General features: G+C 39.1%; 1 protein-coding gene and 1 pseudogene across 1 annotated transcript in view; one reads left to right on the top strand and one right to left on the bottom strand.

The window, feature by feature from the left end:
* Positions 1-22720, top strand: part of AKAP9 (A-kinase anchoring protein 9) — a 116686-nt gene extending 93966 nt beyond the window's left edge. Inside the window, exons 35-48 of the mRNA XM_077776229.1 lie at positions 235-379; positions 3490-3709; positions 4411-4561; positions 5931-6590; positions 6716-6724; positions 6998-7206; positions 8054-8159; positions 10801-10983; positions 12429-12629; positions 13491-13723; positions 15560-15645; positions 16727-16856; positions 17911-18050; positions 22176-22720. Of these exons, the coding sequence (XP_077632355.1) occupies positions 235-379; positions 3490-3709; positions 4411-4561; positions 5931-6590; positions 6716-6724; positions 6998-7206; positions 8054-8159; positions 10801-10983; positions 12429-12629; positions 13491-13723; positions 15560-15645; positions 16727-16856; positions 17911-18050; positions 22176-22210 (2508 nt within the window). The 3' untranslated portion in view covers positions 22211-22720. The remainder of the gene's footprint in view (positions 1-234; positions 380-3489; positions 3710-4410; positions 4562-5930; positions 6591-6715; positions 6725-6997; positions 7207-8053; positions 8160-10800; positions 10984-12428; positions 12630-13490; positions 13724-15559; positions 15646-16726; positions 16857-17910; positions 18051-22175) is intronic.
* On the bottom strand, positions 8680-10500 carry LOC144241664 (small ribosomal subunit protein eS6 pseudogene; annotated as a pseudogene).
* Positions 22721-23027: the final 307 nt, after the last annotated feature.

Here is a 23027-nt window from a genome sequence, read left to right as displayed (position 1 = left end):
TATTTCTTAGGCTGTGTTCAGGGGTGTTTATTCTTGTTGTGTGTTTGAGGAATTTCAAAATAAGTGTGAAGATTAATAATTAAAAAGTAAACCCTAGTAAATAGGAAGAGAAAATTAGTATCTTTCCAAAATTTTAGCATACGTGTTTCAATTTTATTTTTCAGACTTCCTGGTTGTTAATTTTATTGTTCTTAATCTCTTCACTTGATTTTTTTTTATTTTGCATTATAACAGAGTATTGAATATCAAGCAGCTATGGAATGCCTCCAGAAAGCAGATAGAAGGAGTTTGTTATCTGAAATTCAAGCACTACATGCTCAAATGAATGGGCGGAAAATGACTCTGATAAGAGAACAAGAGAGTGATCAACCAACCCAAGGTATTCTGTGTGTCCAGCTTATGTGGTAACAACAAATAAGTGGAAATATTTCACTTTGTTTCCCCTCCTTGTATAATTATTCATTTAAAACACATTTCTTTTTAGTCACATTTTCTTCTCATTCTCATATCATGGAAGTCATTTACATTAATTACTCTGGGATTTAAAGGCTTGTCCAATTGGTTTTTAAACAGATACATTTATTTAAAATGTGGGCGCCTGGGTGCCTCTGTCAGTTAAGGGTCTGACTTCATTCAGCTCAGGTCATGATCTCACAGTTCCTGAGTTTGAGCCCTGTCAGCACAGAGCCTGCTTTGGATTCTCTGTCCCCCTCTCTCTCTACCCCTTCCCTATTTGCACTTATGCTCTCTCTCAAAAATAAACAAACATTTAAAAAATAAAATAAACTAAGCAAGCATTGCTTTAATCAGGTTGTTTAGCCCATTAAGTTCATTATCTTTCTTTGTTTTGAAGCTCTTTCTGAGGTTAATGACCTAAAAGGAAAAGAAATCCACAATGAAAGTAACTATTTCTTTTTAAATCCTTCTTATTGTAAACTATAATATACATATAGAAAAGTGCAAAGTACAAAAATACAGAACAAATCTTTAAATGAATGAATATTTGTGGAAACTTCACCTACGTCAGGTACCTCTGAAGCTCCTTCCCAAACACATACTCCTCTGTAGTAACCTAGAGGTAACCATTATCCTGATTTTTCTGGAGTTTTACTACCTCTTTGTACATTCCTAAGCCATGTAAGTTTAAAGTTTTCCTGCTTTTGAACTTTATTAGTCTGTATATATTTGTGTCTTCCTTCACCTCTCTCTAATATTTTTCTGAGTATTTATCTGCATTTATGTCCAATTTATTTATTTTTGTTACTGTATAGAACTCCCACAACTTATATATCCACTCTGTGGTTGAATATTCGGATTATTTGTATTTTTTAGATATTACAACCAGTGCTGTTCTGCACATTGTGAATACTGTTTCTGATGCATACATACATAAGTTTTCTGGGTATATATACCCCAGGGGTGGAATTGCTGAGTGATAGAATACATAATTTCACATTTCTTTGGTAACGTCAAACTATTTTCTAAAGTGCTCCTATCAATTCGTATGCTTACTAGCAGAGTATGAGAGCTCTGCTCCTTCACTTATTTGCTGGTAGGTAGTTGGTATTCTCAGATCTTTGTTGCCAGTCTGGTGGGTGTGCAGTGGATCGTTGTTGTGGTTTTAATTTACATTTCTCTAATTACTGAAGTGGTTTCATTCTTTGTCATATGATTATTGGCTAGCTGTTTGCTTTCATGGTATGTTTGTTCAGATATTTTCCCCACTTTTTGGCAGGAGTGTCTGTTACAGTAAATTGAGCTGCAGATGGAAATCATTAAGGATTAAGTACAATCTCAGGGGGACCTGGGTGGCTTAGTTGGTTAAGGGTCTGACTTTCGCTTAGGTCGTGATCTCGCGGTTCGTGGGTTCGAGCCCCGCATCGGGCTGTGTGCTGACTGCCAGCTCAGAGCCTGGAGCCTGTTTCAGAGTCTGTGACTCCCTCTCTCTCTGACCCTCCCCTGCTCACGCTGTCTCTCTCTCTCTCTCTCTCTCTCTCCTAGAAATAAATAAAAAACATTTAAAAAAAAAAAGGATTAAATATAATCTCATTTCCATCTAGTGAAGAGACATTTTGGTCTTCAGTTTTGTTTCACATAATGGTAGACACACTTGTGCTTTTACAAATTTTTAAAGTTATACCATAATCCCACATTAGTCTTTGAGTAACTAAAAATTTTAAATATCTTAAAATATCTCAGAGAAAACAAGTGTATTGAGATCACATATATATCTTATATTTAGACATAAGATTGATTAAAGATTATTTTTAGAGAATTGATTAATATTTTACTTTATTATTTAAGTTAAAACCCCATTGAAAGCTTAATAGATACATATTTATATTTGTAAATCCTTGGTTTCTTCTAAGAAATAGTTTTTTATTTTTTTTTAATGTTTTATTTATATTTGAGAGACAGATACAGCGTGAGCAGGGTAGGGTCAGAGAGAGAGAAAGATAGAGAATCCAAAGACAGACTCCAGGCTCTGAGCTAGCTGTCAGCACAGAGCCCGACACAGGGCTCGAACCCATGAACCATGAGATCATGACCTGAGCTGAAGTCAGACGCTTAACCCACTAAGGCGACCCTAGGAAATAGTTTTAAATGCTTAAACTAAATGATTATCTTCTAAAGCCAATGTTATTCCTGTCTCCTAACATCAGTAGTATGAATTGTAATATAATGTGGTGAACTTTGATAAAAATTTTTTAAGTTGGAAATACATTTAAGGGAAAATAGAGAAACAAAAGAATAGAGTAAAATCACTCCTCAGAATCTCCTAAATCCTAAAATAATGACCATTAACACCCAGGTAAAATATATCTCCAGGCCTTTATTAAAGCCATAGGTACACAAGTTTGTTTTTTGTAAAAATGCGACACTGATGCATATTTTGTAGCTTTTTTTTTTTCATTAGAATAACCTAAAGAGTTAAGTATTTTCATTTGTTTTCATTGTAACAGACCCATAGCAGGGGCTTGGTTGGTTTGTTAAAAAAACAAACAAACAAACATGAAGTTTCTGGGACTCTCTGGGAAGCAGGGGCTAAACAAAATAAGCCACACTACTCACTATGGTCATAAGTTACACGCCACACTCCTGCAAGGACTTTGTGTGGCTGTCAGAAACCATTGGAATTTTTTAGTTTGAGCTGTTGAAATTCTGAATAAACAAATACACGTTTTTGTTTAGAGTGTTGTGTGAACACCTGCAGTTGCTTTTTATTTCAAGTCTTGTATTTATTAATATATTCTGTTAAACTTTTATCATCCTTATGTACTTGTAGTTCTGAAACCTTAATGATTATTAGCACTGTGAGGACAGTATTCATATTTATTTCTATAAATGACCAACTTTGAGACTGTAATCTTTTCACATTTTCTTTGTAGTAATCTCCTAAGTTAAAAACCAGTTCTCATCAACAAAATAGTTATAAACCAGATAGGAGTTGGAAGATCATAATGTAAGTGTTAATAATTTTGCATTTAGAACTCCTGGAGTATAATATGCAGCAGAAGCAGTCTCAAATGCTGGAGATGCAGGTGGAGCTCAGCAGCGTGAAGGACAGAGCAACAGACCTGCAGGAACAACTGAGTTCTGAGAAGATGGTGGTTGCCGAACTGAAGAGCGAACTTGCACAAACTAAGCTGGAACTAGAAACCACGCTCAAGGCACAGCATAAGCACCTAAAAGAGTTAGAGGCATTCAGGTGTGTCAGACTTCCTTATTGTGAACATGTATTGGTGAAGGAATTGGAGTAGTTATGTCAGAGACATCGTGCAGATTTTATAAAAGCGTAATATTATACATAATGTATACATAACATGAAATTTGTTATTTGTGGAAAAAGCTATAGTGGAAAGGAAAAACCCCAAATTTTTCTAAATGATAAATTCGTGATTAGGTATTGCCATATTCGCTGCTGTGGGTTAGTTCTGTGTGAGACGTGCTGTATAAGATACATATTACCGCCAAGTAATTTGAAATGGTATTTATTGTCTCAATAGAATTTGTGGTTCATTTAGCTAAAGTACGCAAAATGTTTTAAACTATCCTTTTAAAAGGATAAATTCTTGGTGTAAATACTGAGATGTTCTGCTTGCCAAGGACAGTCATTTTTTATTTTGAACATTGGTGGCTTTCATGTTCAGTAAAAGACAAGGAAAAATTGTATTAATGTTATTTTGTAAAAATAAATTGTTTCTAGTGGTAAAGAATAGTTCATAATTGTGTTACTAGAAACAGTTAATATGAAATAAACCACAGTCAAAAATCTTGATTATGTGGTTTATATTTTCCTATTAGTTGGTTTATAATATGCCTCCACTTGTCAGTGGAAGCTGTCTCTCTTTATCTCCATATAAACTTGGTCAAAGCAATTTTATGAACATTCATTTGTCTCTTATTTAGGTTGGAAGTTAAAGATAAAACAGATGAGGTACATTTGCTTAATGACACGTTAGCAAGTGAACAGAAAAAGTCCAGAGAGCTCCAGTGGGCTTTGGAGAAAGAGAAAGCCAAACTAGGACGCAGTGAAGAGCGGGATAAAGAAGAACTTGAGGTATTATTATCTTTGTCTTTAAATATCTGTGGAAAATCCAAAAACAGCAGGAGAGAGAGAGTCTGGAGACTTTCCTCTTTCTAAACGGTCAACCTTCATGAGGTCCAGTAAGTTGTTCGCTATATGTGGAATACTGTTACAGTATCATCAGGAAATGCTAATGGTGTGGTACATTTTTGGTTTGCTACATCCAAAGGTGCATTGCACACACTTCTGCTATAGCATGTGTTTTGGGAATTTGAGTTAGTGCATATACAATTTGATAAGTAGGGCAACCACTTCCAGTTAATGCAGAATAATTTTGGTTCGCCTGTTTTCCCTAGGAAAGGGGAATGGTGACACTTCTCTGCCAGCAGGAGCCCTCACTGCTATATTTTTAAAAAATTTAAAATGAGTCCCTTCATGCTGGTCTCTCTTCCAGAGAGGCACACCTCAGCCCTGCACAGCTGACAGCTCGGGGCAGGTCGTGTTGCACACACAGTGCCCACCTATGGTAGCCCCACCGGCTCAGAGGTCTTCCATCCACGCGTGGTACTCACCAGCTGTAGGCTAAAAAACTGTGTAGCTGGCATTTCTGCTGTATTTCTGTTTAATTTTGTTGGGGGATTTCTGATTGTCCATCTTGGTGGCCTTCAGGCAGGCATAGTGAGGTCTCTACCTGGTAAGGCCATGATATCCCCTTTGATACAGAGTACTATTTAAAAAAAAATTTTTTTATGTTTGTTTAGGGATGATTGTGTGAGTGAGCACAAGTGGGGGGTGGGGGGGAGCGCACCACAGAAAGAGAGGGAGACGGAATCCCAAGCAGGCTCCGCACTGTTACTGCAAGAGCCCGATGTGAGGCTCGATCCCACAAACCATGAGATCATGACCTGAGTGAAAATCAAGAGTCTAACTGAGCCACCTAGGTGTCCTTACTGTTTTTTTTTTATCATTACAAATTTTTGTAAGATTTGAGTAGTTTGTTCGTTATGGTGCTTTCCCCACAAGCCCTATTATTCTTAGTATGTGACATTGGACAATGTGAGGTTTTTCAGGAACTCATGTCACATTATATTGGAAATATTTGTATTTTTAAAGGTCATTATTTCTAGACGAAATGTACCCTACTTCATATTCCTTAATTAGGTATGATTAATGTTTGGAGGAAAAAGTACTATTTAGCTGATCTTTTGCTTACGTTCTTCAATGAAAATCATCTGGCTATCCCAAATAATTATGCTCTAACCGCTAAAAATTTCAGTTAATAAACTGGATAATCAGTTCTGTTACCAAACACTACCAACTTAGTATTAATAAAGGCACAGTAGTATACTTATAAAGGATTTTTTAAATGTTAATATTCTTAAATTCAACTTTGTTCTACAAGGATTTGAAATTTTCACTTGAGGGTCAGAAACAAAGGAATATTCAACTAAATTTACTGTTGGAACAACAGAAACAACTACTAAGTGAATCACAGGAGAAGATAGAATCACAAAGAGTGCTACATGATGCCCAGTTATCAGAAGAACGGGGTCGAAACTTAGAGCTGCAAGTCCTCCTTGAATCCGAGAAGGTGCGAATCCGGGAAATGAGCAGCACCCTGGACAGGGAGCGGGAATTGCACGCGCAGCTGCAGAGCGGCGGGGATAGTGGGCAGCCTCGGCCCTCGCTGCCCTCTGAGGACCTCCTTAGAGAGCTACAGAAACAGCTGGAGGAGAAACACAGTCGCATCGTAGAATTGTTAAATGAGACCGAGAAATATAAACTGGATTCTCTGCAAACAAGGCAGCAAATGGAAAAGGATAGGCAGGTTCACAGGAAGACGCTGCAGACAGAACAAGAGGCCAACACTGAGGGACAGAAGAAGATGCATGAGCTCCAGTCCAAAGTGGAAGATCTTCAGCGCCAGCTGGAAGAGAAAAGGCAACAAGTTTATAAGTTAGACCTTGAAGGAAAGCGACTGCAGGGCATTATGCAGGAATTCCAGAAGCAAGAACTAGAACGGGAAGAAAAACGAGAAAGTAGAAGAATTCTCTATNTGAACATAGAATTTTGATATTGGAGTAATTTATTCATTCATTTAATTACTTTTAAATGTTTGTGTTTTTTTTTTTTGAGAGAAAGAGCGAGAGCAGGCCAGGGCCAGAGAGAGAGAGGGTTAAAGAAGACCTGAACCAGGCTCTGCACTGAGAGCAGAGAGCCCAATGCAGGGCTCAAACTCACACAACCATGATGAGATCATAACCTGAGCCGAAGCTGGTCACTCAACCGACTAAGCCACTCAGGTGTCCCTATACTGGACTAAATTATTTAAATAGTTATGAACAAATAATATAAAATCCATAGAAATTTACTTGGAGTATGAACCATAATTGTGTTTACTTGAGAAAGAATATGATTCATTATTCATTTATAATTACTGCTTTTTCTTTTTCTGTTGAAAATTGCTAGCCTGCCACATGGAGTTTAACCAGTGATCGAACTAGAAATTGGGTTCTTCAACAGAAAATAGAAGGAGAGACAAAAGAATCAGGCTATCCTGAACTGATTGAAATGAACGAAGGACGGACTGGCTGTAATCATGAATTAGAAATGATCAGACAAAAGCTTCTACATGTGGCTTCAAAGCTGCAGCATCTGGCCCAGAAAGCCTCCAATAGGTTAGATTTTTTTTTCTTCTTCTGACTTTTGGAAATGACATTCTTAGAACAACTGGATAGAATCTGTTCCTTACTAATAGCTGGCCAAGGGTGGGGAAGTGAATTTTTTTTTTTTTTTTGAGAGAGCGTGAGTGTGGGAGGGGCAGAGAGACAGAGAGAGAGATCCCAAGCAGGCTCTGCACTGTTAATGTAGTGCTCAACATGGAGCTCAAACCCATGAATTGTGATATCATGACCTGAGCCGAAATCAAGAGTCTGCACTTAACAGACTGAGCCACAAAGGTGCTCCAGGAATTGAAATATTAGTTAATGCATGCTCACATTAGGAGATGATAGTATTTATTTATTTGTTTATTTATGTTTTTTATTTAGAGAAAGCAAGCAGGGGAGAGGAGGGCACAGGGAAAGAAATTTTTTTAGGTGTTTTTTTGTTTTGTTTTGGAGCCAGGGTGAGGGGCAGAGCAAGGAGACAGAATTGCAAGCAGGCCCCACGATGTCAGCACAGAACCCAACATGGAGACAGAGAGCATGCGCGCGAGCAAGAGAGAGTATCTTAGGCTTCATACTCAGCACAGAGCCCAGCCCACAACCCTGGGATCATGACCTAAGTTAAAATTAAGGGTCAGACACGCAACCAACTGAGCCATCCAGGCACCCCATGAAGTCATTCTTTTTAACAAAACCTCATATACCTAAAAACAAGTATCTTAACACCGTGGAAAGAGAAGACTTAATGTAAGGGAGAAGTGATAGGTGAAACATAGCATCACCTAATCTCTAATGTTTGTGCTAATGAATACCACTGATTGAGAAAGGTATGTTTTGACTTTTTCTCTTTTTCTTAAAGACTGCACTTTGAAACAGCAGATGATGAAGATTTTATTTGGGTTCAGGAAAATATTGATGGAATTATTTTACAACTACGAAAGTTAACTGGCCAGCCAGGGCAAGAGGTAAGACTTCAAAAACTCTTTATAAAAGATATCAAGAACAAAGGTTTAATGGAGTGATAGGAGTCATTTGAAACTGGCACCGTATTTTCTAAAGAGTTTTAATTTTGTCTTTTTATTTATTTTAAATACTAATAATAATATTTGCCTTTCTCAAATAGAAGATAGTAAAAGTTTGAAGGGATATTAACCCTCATTATCATTATTGAATAATTGTGACATTTTATTATAGTATAACGCATGTTTCTTGAAAGAATAGTCTCATTTCTACCTTATCACTTGTAACCACCCACAGAATGGTATCAGTGTCTTCACAGTTGACTAATCTGATGAATCTTTTCATTCCCTGTCTTTGGTTTCTTTGTAGCATTTGACACTTTTGACTTCTCCCATCTTAAAAACTTTTTTTTTTTTTTTTGATTTATAATCTTTTTTTTTTGTNTTTGACTTCTCCCATCTTTAAAAACTTTTTTTTTTTTTTTTTGATGTATAATCTTACTTATTTGTTCCTCTTACAACAATCTCATTTTTGACTGGACTCAGACTTTGAGGTAGAACCTCTCAGAGAAGACAGACTCCGTCTCTTGGCAGTCTGTCCTTGGTGTTTTTCTTTGGCTTCCTTCATTCTCTTGGCCAAAAGCTTAGCATATTCTACAGCCTCTTCCTTGTTTTCCTTTGTGCGCTGCTGCTTCAAAGCAACGCGCTGACATTTGTGTTGGAGGACACGTGGAGTGACAAGACGCTGAATCTTGGGTGCTTTGGTTCGAGATTTCTTCTTTGTTTAGGGGCTTTCTCACAACATACTGGCGGACATCATCTTCCTTTGAGAGATTGAAAAGCTTGCGGATTCTGCTAGCTCTTTTGGGCCCCAGGCGACGAAGCACAGTAGTATCAGTGAGTCCAGGAATATCCTTCTCCCCTTTTTCACGATGACCAAGTTGAGAACACTGAGATTGGCATCCACAGTGCAACCCCGGACAGATCTGCGCTTTTTTTCTCCAGTCCTCCATGGTCGGTAGCAGGAATGCCCCTTACTCAGCAGTAGGCGGACACGGCCATGGGTCAAGACACCCTGCTTCATGGGGAAGCCTTGTTGGTCATAGCCACCACTGATTCGGACCACATAACCCTTCCATTCTTACCCTAAAGCATCAGCAGCAACTTCTGTGGCCATTCGCTTCTCATAAAAGGTAACGAAGTTTGCGTTCATCATCCACTTCAATGAGCTTCTGGCAGCCAATAGCTGGGAAAGAGATGTTCAGCTGCTGCTTGAGGCTGCCTACCGCCTCCGAAATGCCACAAAAAAGAGCAAAAACTCTTTATGTGTGTCAGTATTCTCTCATTTCTTCCATTTCTTTTCATCAGTCACCTTCATGAATTCTCTTTCTCCGTGTCTTCATCCATTTTTTTTCCCTCTAATTGTGAAAGTTCATTCTTTCCCACAGCCTGAGTTCTCAGTAGACTTACTTACTGAGCAAACACTTATGTCAGGCACTTGTTATATGCTAGGTACCATCCTGGGTTCTGGGCTTCATTGAACAAATCTAATAAAAATCTCGCCTTTATGGACTTTATCTTCTAGTGTAGCCTATACCTTTATCCTGTGGTCCAGTAACTATCTTCCATTAGATACTGGAACTCTTTCCATGGGGAAATGTACGCCATAGTGACCCCATAGGAAACTTAAAGGCACGTTCCAAACTGAGCATCATCTTTCTTTTCTCCTTCCTGTCCCAAACCCTCTTTCTGGTCCTGATATCACCCAGTTTAGAAAGCCAAAGGTCAGGGTGCCTGGATGGCTCAGTCGGTTAAGCGTCTGACTTCGGCTCAGGTCGTGATCTCATGGTTCGTGGGTTCAAGTCCTGCATCGGGCTTTATGCTGACAGCTGGCTCAGAGCCTGGATCCTGTTTCAGATTCTGTGTCTCCCTCTCTCTCTGACCCTCCCCTGCTCATGCTGTGTGTGTGTCTCTCTCTCTTTCTCTCTCTCTCTCTCTCTTAGAAATAAATAAAACATTAAGAAAAGTTTTTAAAAAATAGAAAGCCGAAGATCACCATGGACCACCTTCCTTCCCTCTCACTTAGGTGTCCAAGCATTGACTAAGTCCTATGCTTTTACAACCTAAATATCTATTCCATGTGCCCTTAGTCATTACCTTACTCAGGCTTTCAGCATTTCTCACCTGAACTGCTTTGAGGACTTCCTGATGTGTCTGCCTGACACCAAGATCTGTCTTCCTTAATTTATTGTACTTTGCATGCTACTACCAAAGGAATTTTTGTAACACGTAAGTTTTGTTGCATGGTCTTGTCTAAAAGCCATATATGGCTCTCCACTGCCTGCATTTTGGTATATTATCCATGAGTAAAGGCAGTCCTTACTCTAGCCTTACCAAGCAACTTGTAGCTCCCTAAAAGCAAAACTCTCACACGAAACCTTTGTGCCTTTATACAAACTATTCCTTCTGCTTAAAATACCCTTCCCTATCTCCTCTCCTGTCTATTAAATTTGTTCTTGTATATGAGGCTCAACTCCAGCACCACTTCTTCATGAAATCTGTTGTTCTCAGTGCCTCTTCACATTTTTATGTGCATTGTTTATAAACATTATCCTTACACAACCTTAATGCCATTTTATTTTTCTAGCCTAGCTTGGTGTCTCCAGGTACTTCTTGTGGCTCACTGACCGAAAGACTACTGAGGCAAAATGCTGAGCTAACAGGACATATCAGCCAACTGACCGAAGAAAAGAATGACTTAAGAAACACGGTTATGAAGCTAGAAGAACAGATTAGATGGTATCGACAGACAGGAGCTGGCAGAGATTATGTACGTCTGTTTTTAGCATGGCCACAGTAGAAATGTTGCAAAGTTACAAGTTCTGCTTTCTAGTTTCAATTTTTAACCCTAACAGGGTAAAAATATTAAGTATCTGATTCTTAGTAAGATCATTGGAAAATATTATAAGGATGACAATAATGATAATAGATACTGTTTATTGGGAGCCTTCTCTTTGCCCGATCTTGGGATATATATGTTCAGAATCTCTCATCTGCATTCAGCCTTACACATGAGAAAACTGAAGTCTGTAGTCAAATCAAGAACTGCTTTTCTCCAAAGCCATATACGTTGCTACCTATGGGCCAGCAGCAGACACATGTAAAGAAATGTTCAAATGTGAATTCTGACTGTTCTCATCAGTTATTTATCGGTTATTATGTTTGTAACTCAAGTGAAAGATGCCATTAAATTATATATTTCAGTCTAATAAACCACTCTGGCAATTCACTTAATTTTTTTCCTTTTAAAAACTACAAAATTGCTAGCATCTGTAATACAAAAATAAGAACATAATATAAAGATAGGAAAGACTTGTAGACAGTTGTGTAGTCAAATACATAACATACCCACAAAGCTTCTGTAGGGATCCACTTCTCTAAGTACATGCCTGGTTATTTTTTCCCCACTTCCATAGTGTACTGTTTCATGCATAGGCTTTGCGTTTGAACCCTAATGGCCCATTTATTAAGTCTGTAGGCTTTTTTACTTAATAACTTAATAAACTTTAATGTTTATTTATTTATTTTGAGAGAGAGGGAGAACAAGAGCACAAGCAGAGAGGGGCAGAGAGAGAGAGCAAGAGAGAAAGAATCCCAAGCAGGCTCCCCACTGCTAGCATAGAGCCCAACACAGGACTCAAACTCCCAAACCGTGAGATCATGACCTGAGCCCAAATGAGATCCTTACCCAGCTAAGCCACCCAGGCAGTCCTCTAGACTTTTTTTTATTTTAAAGCTCTGCAAAATAAGGGCCCCTGCGTAGCTCAGTCAGTTAAGCGTCCGACTTCCGCTCAGGTTGCGATCTCACGGTTTGTGGGTTTGAGCCCCGCATCAGGCTCTATGCTGATAGCTCAGAGCCTGGAGCTTGCTTCAGATTCTGTGTCTCCCTATCTTTCTGCCCCTTCCCTGCTCATGCTCTGTCTCTATCTCGAAAAGAAATAAACATTAAAAATAAAATAAAATAATAAAATAAAGCTCTGCAAAATATAAACAGTTTCTTTGGGGCTAGGCTTTCACAAGGATTTTTAGTTTTAGAATTAATCTAAGCAAAGGATATAAGTGTATATTCTTAATTTTAGTTGAGATTGTCTTTGAACTCTGTATCTGAGACTAGAATGCTGATACCTCATGGGGATACCTTTAATGTGTTTAATTTAGATTTTTCTTCAGAGACTTATTCCTAAAAATCATGTATGCATCCTCTGGTTTCTTCAGTCTTCTAGGTTTTCATTCAGTGGTGGTGCCAACATTGAAGCAATCATTGCTTCTGAAAAAGAAGTCTGGAACAGAGAAAAGTTGACTCTCCAGAAATCCTTGAAAAGAGCAGAAGCTGAAGTGTACAAACTGAAAGCTGAACTAAGAAATGAAGCTTTACTTCAGAATCTGAGCTCTGATTCTGAGCATGCCACTATAAAGGTAAGCGGCATGTTCCATCTAAACGTACACCAAAGCTGGTCCTCTGCTTTTGCTTCATTTCATCTTTCACTAATCTTAACCAAACAGAAAGAAATTGAGGTTGCATTCAGGCTGTCCTTGAGTGTCACCATTCAGTCTGTGACACAAATGCAGGCCCCTAGCTGGTCACAAAAACTTTGAGACGAGGCATGTCACAGTGGCAGCACCCTGAGCTCATGGTCCGCTTCCCACCATGTCATCTCTAACGGACCAACAGAAAATTCTCTTTTCCACTGCTAGCAGAAGCTCTGCCACCTTCAGTGTCAGAGCATCGCTCTCTGTAAGATCGTAAGCCCTCTCAAGAACCTGTCGTCACTATGATGAATATTGTAGGAAAACTACTTTTAATCTGTTAACATAAAATCCAAAAGAAAAATGTTCGGAATATTTTTTTAACTATGGAGTGAACATGAATTTATGCCTCTTAAAGGGGCAGAGAACATTAGCAGTGAAATTTAAATACATTAGCAACTATAATAGTAAAAGTGGCTCTGCGCAGTTAGAGAAGAAAAACTGAGATGATAAGGTAATGACAAAAACATTTGCAGTAATTATGATGAATAGGGGCTAAAATCCAAAAATATAGGTATACGGTTTATGTTCACATTCCACTGACTAAAAAGAGGCAGAAGTGTGAAATTTAAGGTTGATTATCTTTACTTTCAACTTTGCTGATAAAGTAGAAAACAGTAGTAGGCTATCTGCCATTCTACTACTACTATTTTTTTTTTTTTTTAATAAAATCCAGGTTATCTTTCTCCAGAGAACAATTTGAATGGCTTCTTAATAATGTTTTTGTGTTCTTCCCTTGTTTAAACATAGAGAATTTATGGTAAATATCTGAGGGCGGAAAGTTTTCGGAAAGCTCTCATTTATCAGAAGAAATACCTGCTGCTGTTACTGGGTGGCTTCCAGGAGTGTGAAGACGCCACACTGGCTCTGCTCGCCCGGATGGGGGGACAGCCAGCCTTCACTGACCTAGAGGTGATCACCCACCGTCCAAAGGGATTCACCAGGTTTCGGTCAGCTGTCAGAGTGTCCATGGCAATTTCAAGGTAAAGTGTTTGAAAGAAAATACATTTTAATAAACACTAAAAGGATTTAGATTTTTAATCTACTCTTATCTCCGCCTATTGTGCTCGGTATTCATATAGTATGAGATGTTTGCCATCACCAGACCCTGCCTGCTTCTTTCTTTCATCCTTTTAGCAGGGATACTTTATGTTGCACCGTGGAGGCCCTATGAAAAGGACTTCCAGGCGCAGGCACCTGTTAACTCACAGCTGGCACATCCATTCTGGATTGTTCTGTTACATTTTGGTTTTTGTCCCTGAATAAGCCCATGAAGTAGCTCAGATTTATAAATGAAAGAGATCATAAGAGGGAAAATATGTTTTTGAAAAATTACTTGGGCTACATGCATTTGCTGTCTTCCATGCTAAAATAATGCACCCTTGGGGCTCAGCTACACGGAGCCCTGGCCTAACTCTGCGTTCAAACCTGAGATTAGCCTTTAGGGCACTGGACTGTGCTAATGCTTTTGTCACGGCTTCTCTAGTACTTCTAAGCCGCCAACTCTGCCACTCCTTCTCTTTGTGGTTCAAATGGAGCCAGGACTCAAACTCCCTTGAGGACCTGGCCTCCTGCCATCCTCTCACCCAGGGGCAATATACCGCGACTCCTAGGCTTTTCCTTGCTTCCGCTCCCTTTTATGTATGTAGTAACCAGGCAGTCCCATAACTACTTTCAGTTTTTAAAGTTCTTCCTATCAGGTCACATCTGATAGGTCTTCAGAGGGTTTTGTCCTTTTTCCTTTACCTATCTTTCTTTGAAAAATATGACAGTTTTTTAACTAAAAGCTGTCTGAGATCACCTAGTCCAGTTCTCATCCATGCTGGCTCAGCAGAAGGAACTCACATTTTATCTTGTTATGGTCTGAAGCCCTCCTTGCCTGTTCTTCTCCACGTTGTTGTCAGGTGGTTCTAGTTTCTCCTTCCTTGTCTTTCATTCCTTTCATCACTTTGTACACCTTGTACAGGGTCTAAGTGCTAGGAGATGCAGTGATAAAGAAAGAAAAAACATAATCCTTGCCTGAATCCCTTAAGGCAGCTCACTTCCTACTGACGAAGACTAGTGTGCTCATAACTTAGAAGACACTAAATTCTTAGAAGACGCAGGTCACAAGAGTTCAGTTATTACTTTTACTGGAAGATTCGGTAAGTCTCTCTGAAAGCCAGTCGCCGTTGAAGGACGTCATCCCATCTCCCTCTTTTTGTTGTTCTCTTACATGTTCGTTGTATTTTCAGCCTCCTAAAACTGAGCTTTGAAACAGAAGAATGAGGAAAGCAAAATTGGTGTTCCAGAAAGTTTCTTGGGCCAGACTCTGTCTACAGCTGGTTTGCAGCAGTGATGCCGCCGCCACCACCACCCTTGCTCTTAGTGCCTCATTGTTTTTCCTCCCTGGTCACATGGCCTCACTCCTCCTCCAGCTTTCCCAGCTTAGTCACACTGCTCGTTTAAAGGTCTTTTATTTTCTTTTCCATCTCATTTGCCTATAGTCTCTCCAGTCTTTTCTCCTTTCACTACTTCTTGCCCTTTCTTTGTCCATCCACTTTCCTCCTTTCTACTTTTGCTTTTCATCTCTTTTTTGAGTCCTTTATACCTCTAAAGTCAGAACAGATGAGACCTCTGATGCCTCTTGGAAAGCCTGTTCCAGTTAATTTTGCAACAGACTAGGGGACGTTTACTGATTTTAGATTAGGCAGTCATGTGATTGTGTTGAAATTTTTCCATGTTCATAAATGTATGACTTGAATTTTGTGGGAAGTATATATTTACACTATTTCCGTTATAGATGTGCTGTGAAACTTTGTCTTCGCATCTTTTTTTAGAATGAAATTTTTGGTTCGACGTTGGCAACGAGTCACAAGTTCTGGTTCCATCAATATTAACAGGGATGGCTTTGGACTGAATCCAGGTAAAGTCAAAATAGGATTTCTTTTCTTATGTTTAGGATTCTTTTAAATTACTGTACATATAATGCCTTCCTAAAAATGTGTTCTGGAAATTGTATTATCCAAAGACCCCTTATAATAAGCAACAGAACTGGGGACCTTGCTGATTTTTAAAGAGTGATGAGAGCTCATTTTTATGGGACATTAGCCCCGCTTTTTTCCATGTATTCTACCAGTCCTGTGAGGTAAGCATAGTTACTGTTATTCCCACTTTACACAAGGAAAACTGAGGCCAGTAAAGCATTTGTTGTTGGCTGCAGAGGCAGCGCCGGACACTGGCAGTCTGGCTCTAGAGCCCACTCTCCTTACAGTTGCATTTAAGGCTCTGATTCGAGAAAGGGTTGCTGTTACTCAGTCATGTAGAAGTTATAGTTTGAAGTTTTCAGAGTACTCAGGTTTTGAGTTTACAAATAGGCTGTATGTAATGGTAACAGTTAAAATTTCTTCTCTCTTTACCTACAAGTGGAAACAGACATTAGAACTTCAACAGTTTAGGTGTAAGGATGAGCTTAGAAACGGGAGGACACAGAGCTTCAGACACAGAGCATAACTGTATTAATACAGCTGCAGATTGGTATTAAACCACCTTTACACATTCTGCCAGTGGCTGAGCTGCAGAGAAGAAGAATATTCAGTACCCTAAGCAAAGTGGTTTGAAATATGCATCCTTGCACATAAACAGCTGAAATTTGCATTATAATGAGTTCTCTGTTGTAAGTTAGCAAATCTTGATTTCAAATTTTTTCTAATCAGTAGAATGATGTGATGTCATACTTTTTATCCATATCATCTTTTTCTCTGAACCACACATACTCAGAATACCCCTCATATCACTTCTAGTTATTATGAAGAAGAATTCTCTTTGACATCTAGTTCCTGATTANCTTCTTTGGGAAGACTAATTGAAAATAACTCTAAATAAGTAGTGTTGTATAGTACAGAGTAGTAATCTTTTGAGCAAATATCTGTTTTGTAGAAATTTTTCAAGGACTTGATTTTTTTTCTTTTTTCCTTTACAATATGGTACGGTTTGGATTACTTTAGGTGCTGAAAAGACTGACCTGTTTTATCATTCTTCTGGTGGGCTGGAGCTCTATGGGGAGCAAAGACACACTGCGTATCGTTCAAGATCAGAGCTGGACTATCCTAGGTCTCCTTTACCTTTTCAAAATCGGTAAGAGTGTGCTAAAGCTCCTGAGTCATTACATATACTGACGCTTAAGAGAAAGGAGGACCGTGTTAGGGCTCTGATTGCTTTGCTTTGAAATAGCTGGTGTCTTAGTTGTATATGACTTTACATAAGCTAAGGCTCAGAATCAAAAACAGTTTTTTAATTTATACCTGGTTTCCAAGAATATTGGAAACCGAACTGATTATTTATATTTGCTGTGGTTGGACGCTGGGAAAAGTATTAACTAAATTGACAGTGCCTGGAGATCATGAAAAAAACCTCTCAAGTCTCCACGAGATGCATTTGTGTACACGGCGTTCATTGAGAACTTCTGCAACAAGCATTCTACTGGACACTTTCATGAGGACTTTGTAGCTGCTTTAAGTTTATTGAACTTTTTTCACCTTGTACATCGGAAGCTCAGAACTTTGGGGGTATAGATTAGGCCTAGCTTAGTGTCCCCAAGCACTTCTTGTGGCTCATTGACAGAAAGGACTACCGAGCGTAATGCTGAGCTGACAGGACCTATCAGCCAACTGAGTGAAGAAAAGAATGATTTAAGAAATATGGTTATAAAGTTGGAAGAATACATCAGATGGTATTGACAGACAAGAGCCAACAGATAATGTCTATTTTTAGCATGGCCACATATTGGAAATATTGCAAAGTTACAGTTTCTCTCTCGTTTCAATTTTTAACCCTAATAATGTACAAATATTAAGTATCTGATGCTTAGTCTCTGTACCAGATTCTGGGCTGTATACCTTCAGAATCTCTAATCCATATATCGTCTTGCCCATGAAAAGACTGAAGTCTCTAGTCAAACCAAGAACTACTTCTCTCAAGCGCCAGGTATTTTGCCACCTGTGGACCAGCAGCCGACACATAAAGAAATGTTCAAATGTGAATTCTAACTGTTCTTGCCAGTTATCAGTTATTATGTTCATAACTTGGGTTAAAGATCTAGATTTTGAGGGCAGGGTGGTGGCAGATTGTTAAATTACTTGCGTTAACTGTGGCTAATTTTGGATTCATGTTCATATTTTTAATCTTATAGGTACCCGGGCCTTCCAGCTGATTTAAATCCTGGTTCCTTAGCATGTTCTCAGCTTCAGAATTATGACCCTGACAGAGCCTTGACAGATTATATCACTCGGCTAGAGGCACTGCAAAGACGACTTGGAACTGTACAGTCAGGTACTCTTCAGCGTCACTCTGTATTATTGGCAGCCTCGTAGTGTCAGACGGACCCAGAGCTCCCCTTTCTCTTTCTGAGATTCCTTACCACCTTCATTGGGATAATTGAATCTTAGAGTTTAGTTCATGAGTTACCAGGTTAGACTTAGGAATTTAACTCAAGAAATGATTAACGACCGCAGTTTCACTCCCACGAAAAAGGGTACCCTACTTAGATTGATTAGATGAAATTCACAATAGGCACCAAGGTAGAGTCCTGAGAGACTTACAGAGTCCACCAGAGAGCGTGTTCCTAATTACAGTGGACTCCTAAACAACACAGTCTGAACTGCACAGTTCCACTTACATACAGTGCTGCAAATGTCTTTTTTTCTTCCTTATGATTCTTATGATTTTCTTAACATTTTCTTTTTTCTAGATTATTTTATTATAAGAATACAACATATGAAAATATGTGTTAATTGCCTCTATGTTACCTGTAAGGCTTTCTCGTCAGTAGTAAGATTTGTACGTAAGTTCAGCTTTGGAGGAGTCAGAAGTTACACACGGATTTTCAACTGTGCAAGGGGTCAGCACCTCTAGCCTCCACATTGCTCAAGGGTCAACTGTGATATGTGGTGAGGCATGTGAATCAGGGGTGGGGAGAGGAAAGAAGGAAGCTGTTGTCCCTGCTAGTACCCAGTACTTTTATCCATGGTCCCTGTTCCATTCAAAGGACTTCATGAAAATGACCCATTTTTTTCCTCTGCTCAAAAACACAAAAATTCATACTTAATAGAAATGGATTCCCTGTTCATTGGGGGAAGACCTATTTTCCCTGTCTCCCCTCAATTCACTCCTGATTCAAATGTTTGAGTCAGTTTAATGTGCTTCAAATTAACTTAAGTCAAGTTTTACCTCTTACTACTATTATTAAAGACTTTTTTCCTACTATTCTCACAAACTTTCTAGGGCTAGTTTCAGATTAGTAGTTTGTCTCCTCACATTAAGAGATCATCTAACCCAAGCAATTTACAGTCCTAGGAAGCTGTTATGATCATAGCTGGACTTTGGTATGGTTTGGTGTGGTTTGTATCGTGTTTTGAGCATCTAGATTTCACAGGACTCAGATTTTGAAGACCCAAAGATTTTTCAAGAGGCAGGAGGTATAGAGTATAGAACATTCAACCTGCAGGGCACTTTAAAGAGAAGCTTAACATTAGTCTTACCTTGCTATAGAGCAACAGTGACTTTCAAATATGTATTCAGACCTCTTTTAAAAATCAGTTTAAGTATAAATAAGACTTTTTTTACAAAAATAAAAAGCAGATTTTTAAATAGAGGGTAATCGTAATCTTCTGCCCTTCATGAACTAGTCAGTCTGGTGTTGGTAACAATCTAATTTGAAATCACTCCAGGCATACCTCATTTTATTGTGCTTCGTTTTATTGCACTTTACAGATAAGCTTTTTTTTTTCTTTTTTAAACAAATGAAGGTTTGTGGCAACCATGTTGAGCAAGTCTGTTGGTGCCATTTATTCCAACACCACTTGCTTATTTTCACATCTCTCACATTTTGGTAATTTTCACAATGTTTCAGACTTTTTCTTTGGACCTTTGGTCAGTGATTTTTTGATGTTACTAGGGTGATTGTTCTGGAGGCACCACAAACAGTGCCATAGAAGACAGCAGACTTAATCGATAAGTGAGTGTGTTCTGTGTCCTCAAGGGACCAGCCATTCTTCTGTCTCTTTTCCTGTCCTGCCTCTCTATTCCCTGAGACAGCTGTGTTGAGATTAGGCCAGTCAATAACCCTACAGTGGTGTCAAAGTATTCAAGTGAAAGGAAGAGTCACACATCCCACTTAAAATCAAAGGCTAGAAATGATTAAGTTTAGTGAGGGACACAAAAGCCACGACAGGCCAAAAGGTAGGTCTCTTGCACCAGACAGCCACGCTGTAAATGCAGAAGATAAGTTCAAGAGCTCATCCTTATGCCTATTCTTCAAGGAAATTAAAAGTGCTGCATCAGTGAACATGTGAATGATAAGAAAGCAAAACCGCCTTACTGCTGATAAGGAGAAAGTCTTGGTGGTCTGGGTAGAATATCAAACCGACCACAATATTCCCTTAAGCCAAAGCCTAATCCAGAGCAAAGCCATAATTCTCCTCAGTTCTTTGAAGGGTAAGCGAGGTGAGGAAGCTGCAGCAGTTGGTTGACAAGTTTTAAGGAAAGACGTCTCCACAGCATAAAAGTGCAAGGTGAAGCAACAAGTGCTGATGTAGAAGCCCCAAGATCTCCAGAAGATCTAGCTAAAGTAATTTATGAAGGTGAATACACTAAACAGATGTTTAATGTAGACAAAAACAGCCTTCTTTTGGAAGAAGGTACCATCAAGTGCTTTCCTAACTGGAGAGGAAGACTCATGGTCTAGCTACAAAGGATGGGCTTTCTTATTAGGGGCTGATGCAGCAAGTGAATAAGTTGAAGCCTGTACTCATTTACCATTTCAAAATTCCTAGGGCCCTTAAGAATTATGCTAAATCTGGGGCGCTTGGGTGGCTTAGTCGGTTAAGTGTCCGACTTCAGCTCAGGTCACGATCTCACAGTTCGTGAGTTCGAGACCCGTGTCGGGCTCTGTGCTGACAGCTCAGAGCCTGGAGCCTGCTTTGGATTCTGTGTCTCCCTCGCTCGCTCTCTGCCTCTCCCCCACTCATGCTCTGTTTCTGTCTCAATAATAAACATAAAAAAATAAGAATTATGCTAAATCTCTGCTTGTGTTACATCAGGATAGACACTTCATCTCTGTACAACATGGTATACTGAATATTTTAAGCCGTGTTGAGATGTGCTCAAGAAAGATTCCTTTCAAAATATTACTGCGCATTGACCATGCACCTGCTCACCAACGAGCTCTGATGTACAACAGGATGAGTTTACATGCCTGCTAACACAACATCCATTCTGCAGCCAATGGATCAAGGAGTAATTTTGATTTTCAAGTCTTATTATTTAAGAGATACATATTCTAAGGTTCTAGCTACCATAGATAATGATTCCCCTGACAGGTCTGGGCAAAGTAAATCAAAACCCTTCTGGAAGGATTCATCATTATAGATGCAAGAACATCTGTGATTCATGGGAAGAGGTGAAAATATCAGTATGAACAAGAGTCTGGAGGAAGTTGATTTCAACCCTCACGCATGACTCTGAGGGGTTCGAGACTTCAGTGCAGGAAGTAATTGCATATGTGGTAGAAATAGCCAGGGCACTAGAGTTAGAAGTGGAGCCTAAGGATGCGACTGAATTCCTGCAGTGTCATGATAAAACTTGAATGAATGAGGAGTTCCTTCATGGATGGGCAAAACAGGAGCTCTCTTGAGATGGAATCTGTTTCTAGTGAAGATCCTGTGGAGACTGTTGAAATGACAAGGGATTTACAATATTACATAAAATTTAGCTGATAAAGCAGCAGGGGTTGAAAGGATTGACTCTAGTTTTTGTTTTAAATTTTTAATGTTTATTTTTGAGAGGGAGAGACTGAGTATAAGCAGGGGAGGGGCAGAGAGAGAGGGAGACAGAGAGAGAATCCGAAGCAGGCTCCAGGCTCTGAGCTGTCAGCACAGAGCCCAATGTGGCGCTCAAACTCACAGACCATGAGATCATGACCTGAGCAGAAGTCGGACGCTTAACCAGCTGAACCACCACCCAAGTGCCCCAGTTGACTCCAGTTTTGAAAGAAGTTCTACACTGAGTAAAATGCTGAACAGCATCGCATGCTACAGAGAAATTGTTCATGAAAGGAGCCAACCGATAACAGCAAACTTCATTTTTGTTTTATCAGTCAGCAGCCTTCAACATTAAGGCAAGACCCTCTACCAGCAAGGATTGTCAGCTCCCTGAAAGCTCAGATGATGATTAACCTTTTTTAATATGTTAGACCTAATGCTATTGTACACCTAATAGACTACAGTATAAACTTTTATTTGCCCAGAGAAACAAAAAAAAATCTCTGTATTGCAATATTCACTTTATTGCTGTGGTCTGGAACCAGACGTGCAGTATCTCCAGAGAATGCCTGTGCTAATTATTCTGGGATAAGTAACAATTTGAAATAATTTTACATACCTTGTTTTTCTCTCATAGGTTCAACCCAGTTTCATGTGGGCATGAGAAGATAATCCTTCGAAACATGAATCAAAGTGATTTTAAACAAATTCCCTTTTGTAAATCACTTGTTCTTTTGTGCTTTTGTATCGTGGATATTCAGCGGGACCAATATGAACACAGCTTATGATTGTATACAAATCCCTTGCCAGCACATGAAAACAAACTGGAATGTGTACATATTAGCATTGTGTATGTATTCATACACAATAATCATTAAATTACATGTATATTTGTGGAATGCTAATTTAAATGATTAAATTATAAACCTTGTGTATTTATCGAATGGGTGAAAAGATTAAACTTTTGCGCATTATGATACTGCTGAATGTGTAGCTTGAGGTGTCCTGCACTTTTCCTACAAGGCTACTGAAGTTACATGTTTCTGCCCTAATATATTTGCTACTGGTGATGAAGACAGATAATATCACTTGTAGAGACCTATTTTTGTATAATGGTAGAAGTTTTGAATTTTATGGGGTATTTTGTCAAGTACTGAAATAAAAATGACTTCACCATTTTAACCACACGGGTATTTGAACCTTCTTCACTTTTGTTTTTTGGAACTTTAACTGAGCCATAGTTCCTGGTGTAGGTCTTAGACCATTCAGGTTGCTGTGACCAAGTACCGTAGACTAGATAACTGATAAACAACACATTTATTTCTTGCAGTTCTGGAGACTGGGAAGTCAAGGTGCCAGCAGATTTGGTGTCAGGTAAGGGCCTGCTTCCTCGTTCATAGACTGCCATGTCCCTGTTAGATGGCAGAAGGGACAAGGGAGCTCTCGGAGAGGTTTTTTGTATGGACACTATCCCATTCCTGAGACTTAC

The sequence above is a fragment of the Crocuta crocuta genome, unplaced genomic scaffold (assembly GCF_008692635.1).
Source record: "Crocuta crocuta isolate KB4526 unplaced genomic scaffold, BGI_CrCroc_1.0 scaffold37, whole genome shotgun sequence".
Taxonomy (NCBI): domain Eukaryota; kingdom Metazoa; phylum Chordata; class Mammalia; order Carnivora; family Hyaenidae; genus Crocuta; species Crocuta crocuta.
This window is presented reverse-complemented; position numbering and strand designations above follow the sequence as displayed.